Source organism: Opisthorchis viverrini (genome assembly GCF_000715545.1).
Source record: "Opisthorchis viverrini unplaced genomic scaffold opera_v5_396, whole genome shotgun sequence".
NCBI classification, from domain to species: Eukaryota; Metazoa; Platyhelminthes; class Trematoda; order Opisthorchiida; family Opisthorchiidae; genus Opisthorchis; species Opisthorchis viverrini.
Genome location: NW_008752055.1, coordinates 4,117 through 19,869, shown reverse-complemented (window position 1 = coordinate 19,869; position 15,753 = coordinate 4,117). Strand labels below are relative to the sequence as shown.

The following is a 15,753-nucleotide window of genomic DNA, read 5'->3' as shown; positions in this document are numbered from 1 at the left end:
CCGACCTCTGCCTCTCGACTTCCCTCGTCTAGGCTTGGGCAAACTGGCAGTATCCAAGCCCTCATGTGGCGTGGCAGTTAGGCACCGAAAGGGTGCTACAGATGAACGCAGTGCGACAAAAACTCGGCGAAATTGCAGCGTGATAAGCACAATAAGTTCAACAAATCATCTAGTGACGCAAAAGCACGTGACCTCACCTGGTCCAGTTCTTCATCGTCAATTCCCTCAAGAGACAAAGTTCCGTCTTTCATGTCTGTAGGAGAAAGTCAACCAGTAAGCAGCAAAGAGGAAATAAAGAACACCGATGAGAATAACTGGTGTCGTTGTAAACATTTGCAGGATTCGTAGTATTCACGTTCACATCACTCTTGTTTGAACAGTAGTTCTCCTATCCTGGAGTAATTATTCTGATGAGTCCACACTAAAGGGGAGTTTGGTTCTTATACGAACTCATCAGCAGTGCACGCATACCCTTGACTGCGTCGGGGTTTGAACTCTACACGTTTAACATGCATCCTGGTTGCTTCCAGGTGGGTCCAGTGTGCGCTGATGGACTCGTATGTCAGATGTGTGGAGTTCAAACCGCGGCATAGCCAAGGACGTGACACTGCTGATGAGCTCTAACAAGAGCGAAAGTCAAGTCCAGTGCTTCTCTCCTTTGATGTGGACTCACCAGAATGCGCAAGAACAAGAGGACGATTGTTCAAACGTCAATAATTCAAGTATCTCAGGCGGAATACGAAGAAATCCAATTCATTGTCTATTGGTGAAAAGAGTGACCTCACAGAATGAACAAAATCCACTGGTTCCCAACTTTGTTTGAATTGCAAGATACGAAGCAGACACGAGAAGCAGAATAATTCGGACAAGAAAACGGTCCACTTTGAAGAGGATCGTGCATTAACGAGGTCTTTACATTCATCCACTCTCAAACTGCTCCGGAAGGCATGATGCTTCGGTCAAACACCTGCAACTTTTTCGTGCCTGGATTTGGGCGACTGCACTTCCCGACTTTCACACGCGAACTTCAAAGTTAATATAAGCAAGCAGTAAATAAACGCCTGTAGCACCCCTCCGGTGCGTAGCTCTCATGCCACCCGAAGGGAGCACGATGGCTGAGATGCCGCCAGGTTGTCCAAGCCTAGACAGGACAGTTTGTGAAGTTTGCATGGAGTTGCGTCATCGCCACACGATGCGATTCTTAACTGGGCTATCAGCGAACGTGCTCTACAAGCCTGCCTAAGGATGACTGGCTGGTTCATCAAAGCCTGGCTACAACCTGCCCAACACGGCCCATCCCTTACATGAACGAACACAAATTCCTGAAGGTACATTTGAAGATTTTCGAGCTAAGGAAGCCGAAAGGAAGGGACCAGGTGATGTCCAGGTGCTCTTTAGGATGAAGGAAGTCGGCCCGAAAAAAGCATGTGAACAGGGCTTCAAGTCGGATCACTGGGGATATGGGAGTCTGCACACCATTGCCAGACCGAAGGTCCACTAAAAATCACGCATGTCAAATGACAACGGACCTGCAAAATGCGCAACAGACGGAAAAATCTCGCAACAATATAACACGGCCTTTGGTACCCCCTTTACGGGGGGTACCAACACTACCACTGGTCTGGTCATAATTTAATCAGAAAGGAAAGGGGACCATACGGTGCTGTCGGAGAAAAACGAATCCCGGATACTTCGGCTTCAGTTCACTGCGGAGCATTTAGACAGAGATAGATTATCTTAGTTTACCAGAAACTATTTCCGAAGGTTATTCGAATAAGATTAAGAGGTCGGTATTCCAAAAAAACACTAAAAGTTGGCCGTTGAAGAGGAAGATAATCTGACCCAAAGAGAGGAGTGAAACAATCATGTAATTAAATGTTATCAACAACCAAGTGCAGGAATATTAGTGAGGATTCTACAGCGCTGAAGCTAAGGTAAATAGGTGATACATCAGTTAGCGCAATAAGGATGTGTGATATAGGAATTTCAATTGGGCAACATCCAGCTATCGATCTCGAGATAGTTCAGTGGTTAGAGCACGAATTTACTGACCGAAAGGTCCATGGTTCGAATCCATGGAAGGCGAGTCGCAGTGACAGCACCCAGACTATTCATGACCTCTCTCATATCCCTCTGCTAGGTCATAGGTTGGCCAGCTCTCAGAATTGGACACGGAAAAAAGCACTCGCCTCGGCATACGCAATGCATGACTTAACCAAAGCAGCTTCTGGTGCTGGGCGCGTACTTCGATGGAAGTCCCCATTGCACAAGCAAATACGCGCCTTCCAAATACCTAGCTAAGGACTCTCCGACACCAACCCACGCGAGCTATGGTTCTGAGACAAGTAGTTAGAGCGCGAATTTATTGACCGGAAGGTCAGTGGTTCGAACCCGACCTATGCCTCTCGACTTCTCCTGTCTTGGCTTGGGCAACCTGCCAGTATCCCAGCCCTCGTGCTTCCTTCGGGTGGCATGGAAGTTAGGCACCGAAAGGGTGCTGCAGCTGAACGGTTTTTTTTAACAGTCGGCTGTCAAATCGATCAGACGAACCGAACGTTAGAACAGGCACTCAACAGTAGCGGACACTCAACATTGTGATCAACCTTATCTACCACAAACGCACTACAATGCTCATACAACGATCGGACGAACCGAACGTTAGAACAGGCACTCAACAGTAGCGGACACTCAACATTGTGATCAACCTTATCTACCACAAACGCACTACAATGCTCATACAACTTCTTCATATTCTGGCCAGTGTTAGCCACTCGGTGTTTTGCACCACCGAAGTGAAAATCCGCTAGAAGGGTGAATTAAAACACGTTTATTTATCATACACTACTACGCCACTGTCCTCTTCTACTGTCTACCAACTTTTGAACTTGGGGTGAATCTGTTCATACCATACTCTTCCTTAGGATGTAGCTAGCAACCAGTGAAACACACTGCATGCGACATATCAACAGCACATGTATTCCAGAGGCATAACGTCATGAAAACCAAGGATTTTACTAGCGCAAACCGAACCGCCCACAGCTGTGATTCTCGGATGATTCATCGACGTTTTGGTGAATGGTGGAGAGTTTTACAGATTAGTCCACTCCTTGACCATACGGTTTTATTGACCGAATAGCAATTCAAAACTGTTCTTTCTACGTACAATACGGTAAAACTAACTAAACGCGATCGTATATAAACACTGATCAGGATTTAGGGGACAAACTGTAAAAAAGCGCTCGAAAGCTGGTGCTGTTTTATCCGAACGGGGTGAAAACTGAACGGCAATTGAATCCAGTTAATTATTATGATTGCGAATTATGGATAAAACTCACCTGGGTATTCGATTTTGGCAACTCTGGCAGACGGCAGAAATAGTGGCAGTTTCATTGGAATTGATTCTACGGAACAACGAAAAGCAAATCAGCATTGGCTAGACGATTATGCAAACGACGGGGGTCGAGGGGGGAACAAACCTTCAAGCAGTTAATATCCTGCTTACCATTCGGTTTCTCCTCGCTCGTCGGCTCGGATTCTCCATTCAACTTCGAGTCCGGGTCCAAAGATTCCGGATTTTGATCAACCAAATCTTGCTGAGCCTCGGCTTGACTGAGAAGCTCGCAAACTTCGGCGCCCGAGTGTTCTGTCAAAATTCGAAGATCCTCCACGCAACTGTCCAACAGGGAAGGTTCTACAATGCCATCTAGAACATCCCGTAGAATACTACGAGTAGGAGTCGGGTCGGTGCTGGCAGTGGCCGTAGTGTCTTCGTCGGCTGATGCCTTGGGTGAACTCTGGTCTAGTGTGGAAGTTGCGGTCTGGTCAGGTTGATCGTTCGACTCCGATATGGGGTACAACAAGTGATCGATACCCTTTGAGTGACCAACCTCTAAAAAGTCAGTAGGAACAGAAGAACAGTACTGTCAAGATGACAGTGTCAAGGGCCGTGGGTCACAGAAAATGGCGAAATCGGACAAAGAATGGAATTCCGCATGAATTTTCCTGTGATACAATATGGTACATTAATGCGGAAACAGAACGCGCCATAAGCAGCATTCACGATGGGTCTCCCTTGTCTTTGGCGTACAGTTGACTTTCTTGTCTGTACTCCTGACACTCAACGTCCAACCCTTTCTTAAAGTAGATGCAAAAACATGTGACCTGGATTCTATCTCAGTTAACTGCTTCGATAGACAGACTAAAATCTAGGTCAGAGTGGCCGATAACTCCGAAAAGGATGGCCGACAACGCGGGGGATCAAAGGCCTCGATAAGAGAAGTTAACAGACATTCGATGCAGGTAGAAGAGAACCTTGATGAGACTTAATAGGGAGTAAGGGTGATTGGTTCTGGTAAATTACGCGTGGGAGATAAAGTACACGGTCTGACAGTAATGCTAGTGCCTATGATCAACGATTCTTTATCAAATTCATCTGATTACTCTAAAGAAACGATAGGTTGACGTTGCACCCAGTTACGGTGTGTCAACTGGTGTTGGGTGCACGTTGGTTTAAGTGATGCCATGCTCTTTGACCGCACTGAATTTATTCAAATCATAGGTTTGAACCAGTTGGAAATGCCTTCCTTGAAAGCACGCTAGCATTGCAGTGTAGTTTGTAATTTTAGGCCTTGCTGAGGTAGGAGTTGCGTTCAGGGCGAGAAAACACCCCGTCTAACCCCCGTTGTTAGCGTCATCTGCGACTCATCATTCGAATATCACTAATCTCCAGTCAGGCACACTATTCGCTAAAGAAATATCTACGGAACGTTCACCTTCGGCATGCAAATGAAAGTGGATTGGAGGAGGTTTGAAAACATGTCTGATGGTTCCATTAAATTTCCCACCTCGATGAACACACTTTGGAACTCTGTTGAGCAGAAAGCTTGCATATTCCAGCTAAGGATCATCCCACTCCATGTTACTACGCGGTTTCTCAACGAAAAGGATGGCCGACAACGCGGGGGATCAAAGGCCTCGATAAGAGAAGTTAACAGACATTCGATGCAGGTAGAAGAGAACCTTGATGAGACTTAATAGGGAGTAAGGGTGATTGGTTCTGGTAAATTACGCGTGGGAGATAAAGTACACGGTCTGACAGTAATGCTAGTGCCTATGATCAACGATTCTTTATCAAATTCATCTGATTACTCTAAAGAAACGATAGGTTGACGTTGCACCCAGTTACGGTGTGTCAACTGGTGTTGGGTGCACGTTGGTTTAAGTGATGCCATGCTCTTTGACCGCACTGAATTTATTCAAATCATAGGTTTGAACCAGTTGGAAATGCCTTCCTTGAAAGCACGCTAGCATTGCAGTGTAGTTTGTAATTTTAGGCCTTGCTGAGGTAGGAGTTGCGTTCAGGGCGAGAAAACACCCCGTCTAACCCCCGTTGTTAGCTAGCGTCATCACTCATCATTCGAATATCACTAATCTCCAGTCAGGCACACTATTCGCTAAAGAAATATCTACGGAACGTTCACCTTCGGCATGCAAATGAAAGTGGATTGGAGGAGGTTTGAAAACATGTCTGATGGTTCCATTAAATTTCCCACCCCGATGAACACACTTTGGAACTCTGTTGAGCAGGAAGCTTGCATATTCCAGCTAAGGATCATCCCACTCCATGTTACTACGCGGTTTCTCAACGCCCCCCCCCCCCCCCACTTAATTGCAGTTTTGTGTTGGGAGTCATGTCGCAGCACCTAATGGCAACGGTTAAACGCGAAATGTATTCATCGAAGTCCGAAACATGTATTCACCATTTATCCTAGCGATGGACGAGCTAAGCTCAGACCTCTACATCGTCATCAAAAACAGCACGTGAGCTGCTCAATCAGTGGATGTTTGGATGAATTAAAAAAGGATATTAGGTAGTGGATTTCACTGAAGACTTGCCTCACGGCGCGATAAACGTTCCTAAGGGTAAACCAAAGCGAGTCGACCATAATCCTCCACCGATTTTTTCGACCCGGGTTATCGTGCTCTTGAGCTACTCGTACGTTTAACTTATCGACGCTGCAATCCCGAAAAAGTCAAACTATGTTCAGACGACTTGTGGGGTCCAATGCAGATGGACAATATCGAACAAGATGAACTGTCCCAGATATGTACCACGTGAGAGAGCAGTTGACACGTGTCTGTCATATCCGTTCACTTCATCCGATTGCATTGCGCAATCAACCGCGTTGACAAGTGCAGTTAGGCATATCAAGAACTCAGTTCGGTATGCCCAAAGACATTGTCTGGCTGAGCACTAGGACGTTATGGTGGTCGATTTGATGACGAATTTTCGTCGGCATCAGCGAAAAAGACGTTGCATATCCGAAAGTTCGAGCTAATGAAACTCAAGTCATGTCAAGTAAGATTTCTTTGAGCGCGCTATGACTGAAGTTTGGTGGAAACCGCAATTAAAAGTGAAACTCCTATCTCAAAAGTCGTTGCTCGACGAGCCAGTCAACACGTGTGACCGCGTGATGTGGATCCCGTGAATGAAGGAGGAGCGGCGCTATATCCTGTCTAGGTGCGAGTTAATCACACTGATGATCGGCGACCCGTGGCCGAACGGTCGAGTGTTCAAACTATCAGCCAGGAGACTCCCTGGATTTCTATGAGGTGCGTACTGCTGGTTCCCAATAAGGACGAAACAGCTGTACGTACATTTTCGGCTTTTCAGCATAGACTGGCCTCACGCACGGGACAAAAGTTTCATCAAAAGTCATCGCCCTTAGCATCATTGACAGTAACACGCCAGTGGTATATACTGGTGCCTAAATGCCATACATCCATGAGGGAAAGAGTCTCCATGAAGATTGGAAAGAAAAGAGGAAGATATGGGAGAAGCAGTTCCATCCCCTTAAGGAGGACTGTTCTTATAGATTTGGACGGTGCTAAAATGAACAAACATGAGCATCATATCGATGTAAGGAGTCGTCAGTTGGCTTGAACGGGTGTACTTCGCAAACCTCACCCGACTAAAGGTCCTTATAGATTTGGACAGTGCTAAAATGAACCAACATGAGCATCATATCGACGTAAGGCATCGTCAGTTGGCTTGAACCGGCGTACTTCGCAAACCTCACCCGACTAAAGGTCATCCCACAACGACAGGCCAACTTTATCCAGGCAATCCGGTTGGGAAATGACAGCATGCACGCCAATGGGATCGGTAGCACGCTATGTCCTTCAGGGTATATAATCGCCTGTAAGTAGGACCACGTTATACCCAGCCAGGAAGGCGCGAAGACAACACAGTACATAGTTTAACCGTAACCGCCTTCGCTTCAGGCCACAGTGTCATGGCCCTCGACCCCTGGACCTTGCGCCAACAATCGCTTGAAATAGAAAACAACGTTCTCAACAATCGTTTGAAATAGAAAACGTTTTCTTCGGCATACAAACTGGCAAAGCATTTCTCAAGCGCCCCAACCTGGTAATATTAATCTGCTACTCTAACAGTTCGTATTCGTTGGCTCAGTGGTTAGAGCGCGAATTTACTGATCGAAGCCGACCTCTTCCTCTTGACTTCCTCTATCTAAGCTTCGGCAACCTGGCAGCATCCCAGTCCTCGTGCTTCCTTTGGGTTGCATGGCAGCTAGGCACCGAAAAGGTGTTACAGCTGAACGATTGTTTGCTTGTTGTTGATTTGTTATCAAGTACCCGCTTACGCACCAAATCGATGCTAAGTCTCGTTATGCTCGGGAGACGTTTGAAGACATCAAAGGTCCTGGGATCGCAGGCGCCAAGTCTCACAACCATAGAGTACGATCGTCCTCACAGTTGCCTTGTATACATGACCCATCGGGTTCAGTGACACCACAAGTGACGCAAGTTAGCGCCTTTGTTGACAAGATATTAACTTCATTTGTTACAGTACATCACCGTTTATGTAGCCGTAAAGACATATGATCCGATCAATAAACTCAAGCGCTTCATTCTGTTTCAGAGAAACATGAGACAATGAGAAGTCTTGGAGTAAGGCTTTGATCTCTGAGGGCACAAAAAACTGCCAAAAAATCATTAAACAAAAAGACAATACCGTCACACAAGTTAAGTTCACCAGCCTCTCTCAATAACATCTGAATACGTAGACTCACGGTCCCTTGGTTTGCGGAAGCCACAATAACGTCGATGTCAGAGCTGAACAAAAAAGGATAAGAGGGCAGCTCTGACAAGCTTTATCAGTCGGCAGAAAGTTTCCAGGCAGTTCACTGTACATCGACCCAATCCGACCGAAGGTAAAGAAATACAGGGCACAAAGAATGTTTACGAAATTCAATGACATCCCCGTCCAGTGAAGAATATTTAGGAGAGCCAGTCGATCCACAGAACCCACGGCACCTCTAAAGCCGAGAAAAACTGCAACTGTTGATGGTGCCGCTTCTCAAGCACTTGATGTAAAATAGATGATCATTGCACCCTCTGACATGTCAAAATTCTGCTTAATGCTCTTGGTCTTGAGTCTCAAATCCTGAAGATTAGCGAAGCAATATGAGGGGAGCCAGTAGCCGTATTGGGGGCGAGATAAGCCAAGTGGTTAGAGCACGAATTTACTNAGGCACCGACAGGGTGTTATAGCTGAACGATTTATAGCCGTATTAAGACAGGCGTGAGACTTACACCCATATGGTTGGAACGGTTCGTTCGGCTGCCTTTTTCGAAGACGGGCAGGACAGACGACTGGTCAGAGTCCTCTGGGACATGTTCTTGTCACGAATCTGGTTAGGTGAAAGTGTTACAGGACCGGAATTAGTGTGTCTACCTCACACGTCAAATAAAATAGGATCAAACGTCAGTCAGCCTGATGATGAGTCGGTGATCAATTCTGGTGGAGAGAACACTGCAGTATTCGGATTGTCCTTTGGAATGAACTAAGTGCAAAAAGCATGACCAGTGTGAATAGAAGACCAGTGGTAGGCGATGTGAACTGAATAAATACTGATTGTTTGAGCGGTTCTGCTAACTGAGAGCTGTTTCATACTTGCAAATACCCTTTTGATGGCCTCCGAAATCCCAGTGGGTGGTTTGGACACCATCCCCCTTGGTAAAAGCAACGATTCTTTCATGAAAAAAATGGATACTCAACGAACCCATCTCTTCCAGTTTCATGCGCAGTTTGCGAGACGAACGTTTGTCAATGAGCGATTGCAGTTCAACATCGATTCGTCGCTCCAGTTCGTTGATTTCCGCTGAGATTCGAGCGAATGATGCCTCATCGAGTTCCTAGTGTTGGGAGTGGGTGAGAAGTTGAAAGTGATAGAGAATAGATCAGACACTAACAAAATGCTGATCGTTTAGAACATACAATGATTTGTCCGCGAAAACGCTGAAAATGGTGATTCGCAACAGAAGCCGCCCTTGGCAATTCCAGGGTAGCAAACTCAGCATCAGTGTGGTGTTGTTAGGCATAGATTACTCGGACATGAATAAAAGGTGACTTTCTTGTCGGAAGCAAGATCAACAATCCCACCTGGGATCTGGACTTTGACCTAATGTTGTCTTACACAGGACCTTTGCAGACCACGAAGCTGACTAATCAGGTAAGTGCTAGTATCTATTACTGATGTGATTCTGCAACTGACGGTGATAATGGCCAGTCAGGAATCTCGAAATTCACCTAGCTGTGGAAACAAAGAAAAGAGGCCTGCTTGCAATCGAGCCAACAGTCACTAGATTTTTCGGGACGTCTTGCCAACCATTACCTGTAAACCTGTGATTAGTTTATGGGCTCCCTGCTGGGGTTCACTGGCACTAGTCTGTACCCGGATTCGAGCCGTATTGGTTTCTCTAGGGGTCGAGATGACCCAAGTGGTTAGAGCGAGAATTTGCTGACCTGAAGGTTCGTGGTTCGAAACCGACCTCTGCCTCTCGACTTCCTCTGTCTAGGCTTGGGCAACCTGGCAGTATCTCCGCCCTCGTGCAATCTTCGGGTGGCATGGCAGTTAGGCACCGAAAGGGTGCCACAGCTGAACGATAGTGTAGTATAGTATAGTGATGGGTTTCTCTAGGATTACAAGCCATTCAAACGGTTAGGCTAAGACGGCGCAGCGGGTGCAGTAAGTCATTTTTTTCGAAGTAGCGAGATTTTCTGTATAATTCACCACAAGGACTGAACCGAGAACCCTCTCCCTCAGCCGTCTACTCTGTCAAGGAACTAGGTAGGGGCTCATCCACCATATGTGCGATTCGATCTGAGCAGAGAATCTACACTGTCTTCTAAATTACAATTTCCAACGCCAAAATTAGTCGGCTACCAAGGCACAGCGACCAATTGTGAGGAGGAGTACTGAGCTTTTTCGACTACCTTGTTGTCGAATAGACGGAGATGTCAGTATGTTCGGGGCTGGAGCACATCAGAGGGCTAAGCGATGATTGTCGAAAGGATTCGGGCACTCCACTGAGTTGCTGACTGCATGCACAGTATCGTGCGGGGTTATACAGTCCATCTGGAATTCAATGTTGATTATGAAAGACCTCACACAGGCAACAATTCAGTTCTGTCCGTACAGGCAGTTAAAAATCGTTCCGTTATAACACCCTTTCGGTGTGTAACCGCCATGCCACCCGAAGGAAGAACGAAGGCTGGGATACTGGCAGGTCACCCAATCCTAGACAGTTGAAGTCTAGAGGCGGAGTCGAACCACGGACCTACCGGTTAGCAAATTCGCGCTCTAACCTAACTGAGTCATCTTGCCCCCACAGGCAGTTACAAAGAGCATCGGAACAGAATGAGTAACCCTGCAGCTTAATGATTCACTATACACGTATACGGATTGAATGTCCAAAAATATGGACCCCTGACTTGACCAGAAGCACTAATTTATGCATCCATTCGTCCTCAAACGGGAGAATTAATGTGAGTCAGGTGAAACCACAAAGCACGATCCGACAACAAATAGCCAGTACCTTCACAGACTCATCCGATTTCCGTGCAGATGTGAAAGCTGGTGGATCCTGTTCCTCCTCGTAGTCCACAGTGAAGAAATCCTCGATACTCAAAGCCGAAGTTGGTGTCCTTCCGAATTCCTCCAAACGTTTCCGTGCTGTTTGTTGGCTAATTCGAGCTTCAGGAGCAACAGAGCAAAAAATCAATACTAAAGTCATCCGTGGCTTTCCGAATGGCAAACAGATAGTGATGACGAGAGGTTGTGAAGCAAACTTAGTTCAAGCGTAACCGATTCACGATTGGTAACGGGGATTATTGACCATGATGAATTGGCAAATAAGAAAAACGCAATGACAGGGCAATGACAGAAAACGTCTCTTGCGGTGTAAAGCGCAAAAAAATCAGTTTCGATGGTTTCTGTCGTTGAATAAAACGGACGCTGGTCATATGAGGACAAAGAGGCTAACCTATCCGGGCCACATCCTCCTCGTTGCGGTTAAATTCGTGTATGCGCGCAGCGACCAGGAGGGCAGCGGCGGCCAGACCGCTTGGTCGACGACCGGTCGTCAGCCAGTCCTTTTTCATCCGCTGAAGCAAACGCATCGCAGTGGTGGCAACGACGGGCATTTTGTCGCCAAATTCCAACTGACTCGCGAACCGCTCAATGTAGAGACAGGGGTCTGTGGAGAACAAAGGATCAGACTTGAAATCATATGAAGTTAATTCTGAGGGAAGAAACAAGGGATGCGATAAATTTGCGGAAAGAACACTACCTTTCGAGGTGGATACCCACATGAGAGCGGTCTCACTTTGACGTCAAGCAGCTGGTGCTAAAGCGAAATTCATTAGGCCAACGAGTGGGCGAATTTTAGCCATCTAACCGACATTTAGTGCACGGTACAGTCTCAAGTAAGGGATTGCTACTGAAAAACTAAGGGCTACGGTCAGTCGACAGTATGCCATTTTGTCGGAAAGTCGTAAAGAAAAGATGGAAAATCTCGCAAGCTTTAGAAAAACGAATGCATGCGAAACCCGCATACATTCATGTCCTCATACTTACTGCTGTAACACCCTTTCGGTGCCTAGCTGCCATGCAACCCAAGGAAACACGGGGGCTTGGATACAGCCAGGTTGCCCAAGGCTAGACAAGAGAAGTCCAGGTTCAGAGGTTGGGTTCGAACCAAGGACCTACAGGTCAGTAATTTCACGCCATCTATCGTACGAAAACCTGCGCCGCAAAGCACGTCCAAGCACATTATTGTCACGGTGGCTTCTTCCTATCATTGACCTGCGGCTTGTTCATCCAAGAAACCTACGTCTCATGACCGACATAGCTATAGTTCCACTAATGGACTTCGAAGTAACAGGATGCTAATCCACGGTAACCATAGCGAAACATCGATACTACGATATTCCTCCCGCCGCATTGATGTTTCGCCCAGGATGTTATGATGAACCAGTTTGCGCATATGCAGCGTTCTGTCATCGGCATAGCACCTTTCCTCCATAAGTTAAAATTGTGCACCCGATCTCCTGCGTTGTGATATGTCTCGATGGGCCAACCACATTTCAACCTTCATGTGAGTGAACTGCATGATCCACGAAGTAGCGGCGTTCTCCGTGTGCGACTATGGACTTTATACAGTAACCCGCTAATTTTCATACATTTTCAGATTTGACGATAGCAAGTTAACTCATCCATGGAGAGCTATCGAAATACCCTAAAATCGATTTGGTTTTCAGAGGAGAGACCCAGCTGAGCGTCTCTTCCTCAATGGGATGTGCAGTACCGGGCGACCTTATATTTCAATTGGTACGATAGACCAGTATGGTAACCTTATAGGTAGTTAATGGGTGCTGCCTAGTCATTATGATCATCATCCCCGACAGAATGACATCAGTGCTCAACACCGACGCTTCACTGCCGACAGGTCTTTTTGTATCGCTTGGCCTTATTGTAAAGAAGAGTAAAGGTGGACGGGGAAGGGACTTAGTGCTAGGTTACCACAATCATTCCCAGGCGCCTACACCTCCAGACATTCACTCAGACAATCTGGAAAGAAACTGACAACAAGAACGCCACTGACATCGGTTGGCAGCCTAGTAATGCGAAAAAGGACACTCGATGACTGAGGAGGTGAAGATCAAATTTGAAAAAATTGTGAATCTCAAGAGTGCTATCCAGATGCAAATATTCCGCGACAGAAATAGGAACACCTTTGATCGCAACTCAGTTAATTGCACAACCAGTATATGTCCATCTCTTCTACCTTAAAGCAAAACGTAATCGGAGTGAAGAAATGCGATGTAAACAAGCAGAAAAAAACAGGGAGAAACATACCCATTTCGGGAATAGACAGATGCAATCGGCGTCTCAATTCCGTATAGCAGTGTCCCAAAACGTAGACATTGATTCCAACCGCATCGCTGAGATCCAACAGCATCAGATTAACACGGAGTTGACGTGCGGCCAGATAGACACAACTTGCTGCCACCTGGAGAGCACCTCGTCCACGTGTAATCCCTCTGAAAAGAGCACTCTGGTAGAAGCGGAAAGCAGAAGTGGCTATATCATTGCCCAATCGTAGATGCCCACAGATTGTGTCAATTCGTCGACGGGCTGTGAAGAGAATGTGGGAGATCCAGATGGTTAAGTGAGTAGATTCAGCAAGTAAAACTGGATCATCCGCACTACTGAGCAAGACAGTGGTATCCTTAGAGCTTCATACAGGGACGGTTACACACGGGAACCTTGGCTAGCTCAGCTGCTGTAATGAACCAGCAAGTCTGGTGTGTGGGTCTAATAAAACCGGCGATCAAGAAAGACGATATGGGGAACAACGATCCGTCGTATACAGCACACTACTGCAACTCCCTCCCCACCCCAAAGACGGTGTGGTTCCTGGGAGAGCGCAAAATAAGCCGACCTTAAATTAACTAGTATTGTCAGACAAACCGCTTCCCAAGAGATGTGCTTTCAAGACAACGGCGGCTTGGTGATGCTTCTTTACGCATATACGTACTCAGATCCACGGTTCTGGTTACTCGATCAACAGGGTTTCAAACACCATGAAATCAACAAGAGAACACACTTTAGACTAAAACTTCTACAGCCTAACCGTCGAGAGCCGAAATCATCCAGCACACAGACCAACCTTGTAGGACACCTGTTTATTCAATATGTTCGGTGGAACGTTACACTTTTCAAGCACACGTTTGATTGACGTGTTTTTGGAATTCCCCGGGACCAGTCTGTGGGCCCAAAGATAAGTTGTGTAAAAATTCAGGGGGAAGTAGATCAAGGAGAGAAGCACCAACGTACGTTTCGATCGGTCATTCGAACTCCTGTTTAAAATCGTATGGTGGTAAGACAGGAGGACGCTGTTGGAGAGAACCAGCGAGTTGACTCTCTCGACTGCACTCTGCAATTAACTACACTCAGACGCTGCTGAATTATTCACTTGAGCAGTTTATGATGCCGCGGGGACGACAGCTGGGGATTGATACGACACGGAAGATGTATTAAATCGGTGTCTTCCGTAACACGCCTGCTAATTCCATTCGCTACAAATTGCTGTTTATTGCATAAGACAAGAAAGTGCACGGTAGCCTGGAGAGCATTAGCCCGCGCAAGCGTATGAAGGCGCAGAGACTGGAACGCACTAAGTTTCTCACTACTTGTCATATTTCAATAAGCTAATCAGGAAAGAGGAATAACCACTAGAGGGGACAAGATGAAAACATATACAGGATGTGAGACGTGACCGGTCCAAGTTGTGAGCTGGATGCCACTACCGAGATGGACTACCCGCTATTGTATGATGGAGCTGTGCTGGGTGCAAATTGTAAAAGACGTTCGATCAATGCCATTGGTGGCTCCTCGAGCCAACATAAGAGGAGTTGAGTACCTTAAAATCGTTCAGTCGTCCGCTTTAGGAAAGACGGAACTTTCAAAACAAGAATCCAGAATGGTTTCATGGGAGTTAAACATCAGGATTCATTACTGGGAAGGTTGAGAATGAGCGATGCTAGATCAGATGTGCAAGTACACTAAATCCTGACCGGTCCATTGATAACATACCTCTATTCTCCGTCACCTGTCGCGACTCCCGTCCGATCGCCTGACCTATAGGTTGGGATAAACGTCATGGTTACACAACACTTACTTTCATCCGAAACAAAACGGCCAACAGCAGCCGATACACCTGCGCTAGTTTCCACAAATTCTACTTCCGAACATATCACGTTTTCGCTCAAGACCATTCCACAGTCAAGACATACCAGATCGGCCCGAGCACGATCCTCGTCGAAACTAGTGCCACCACAGTGAGTGCAGCGCATTCTGGATTGTCAACGGATTCAAAGGGGACCAACACCAGTCCGTGGTACGTGCACACTCAATAAGGCAGACAGAGTGAGCCTGTCTTTCCAATTCTGAAATATGAGCTATTGAAAATCACAAATTTAGACGAAGATGTTAGCATTTCCAGTAGGAACATTAGCTAGAAACGTAGAACACCTAGAGAACTAATTAAGTAACTAAAGTGCCCCAGCTATCGAGCTGACCTGGCGTTCCCATAGCTACCTTGTTAAATAGTTACCCATCCCAATGCACCACTACCAACAGGATCAGCAGTATCCAACTCAGACAATTTAACTATTCTCTGCAGTGAACCAGAAGTGGATGGGTAACGAGCACCTTGATAAGGTATACCAAAATGTGGAGGGAACTATGCTGGTGGTGTTCACTGCTCCGTCCGACTTCGAAACCACCGGGTATCATCGAGATTTCAGGCCATGCCTGAAAATCTGTGTCAGTAGGTACCAAACACGACGGCACACGCAAACGCCAAACAGTAAAGAGTCTAAGG

At 46.5% G+C, this 15,753-nt stretch overlaps 1 protein-coding gene across 1 annotated transcript in view; it reads right to left on the bottom strand.

The window, feature by feature from the left end:
* Positions 1 to 15,223, bottom strand: part of T265_10695 (hypothetical protein) — a gene marked incomplete at both ends in the record, with an annotated part of 22,873 nt that extends 7,650 nt beyond the window's left edge. The window contains 7 exons of the mRNA XM_009177151.1: positions 3,503 to 3,889; positions 9,087 to 9,219; positions 10,903 to 11,090; positions 11,350 to 11,607; positions 13,224 to 13,502; positions 14,964 to 15,008; positions 15,049 to 15,223. Coding sequence (XP_009175415.1) covers positions 3,503 to 3,889; positions 9,087 to 9,219; positions 10,903 to 11,090; positions 11,350 to 11,607; positions 13,224 to 13,502; positions 14,964 to 15,008; positions 15,049 to 15,223 — 1,465 coding nt within the window. The remainder of the gene's footprint in view (positions 1 to 3,502; positions 3,890 to 9,086; positions 9,220 to 10,902; positions 11,091 to 11,349; positions 11,608 to 13,223; positions 13,503 to 14,963; positions 15,009 to 15,048) is intronic.
* Positions 15,224 to 15,753: the final 530 nt, after the last annotated feature.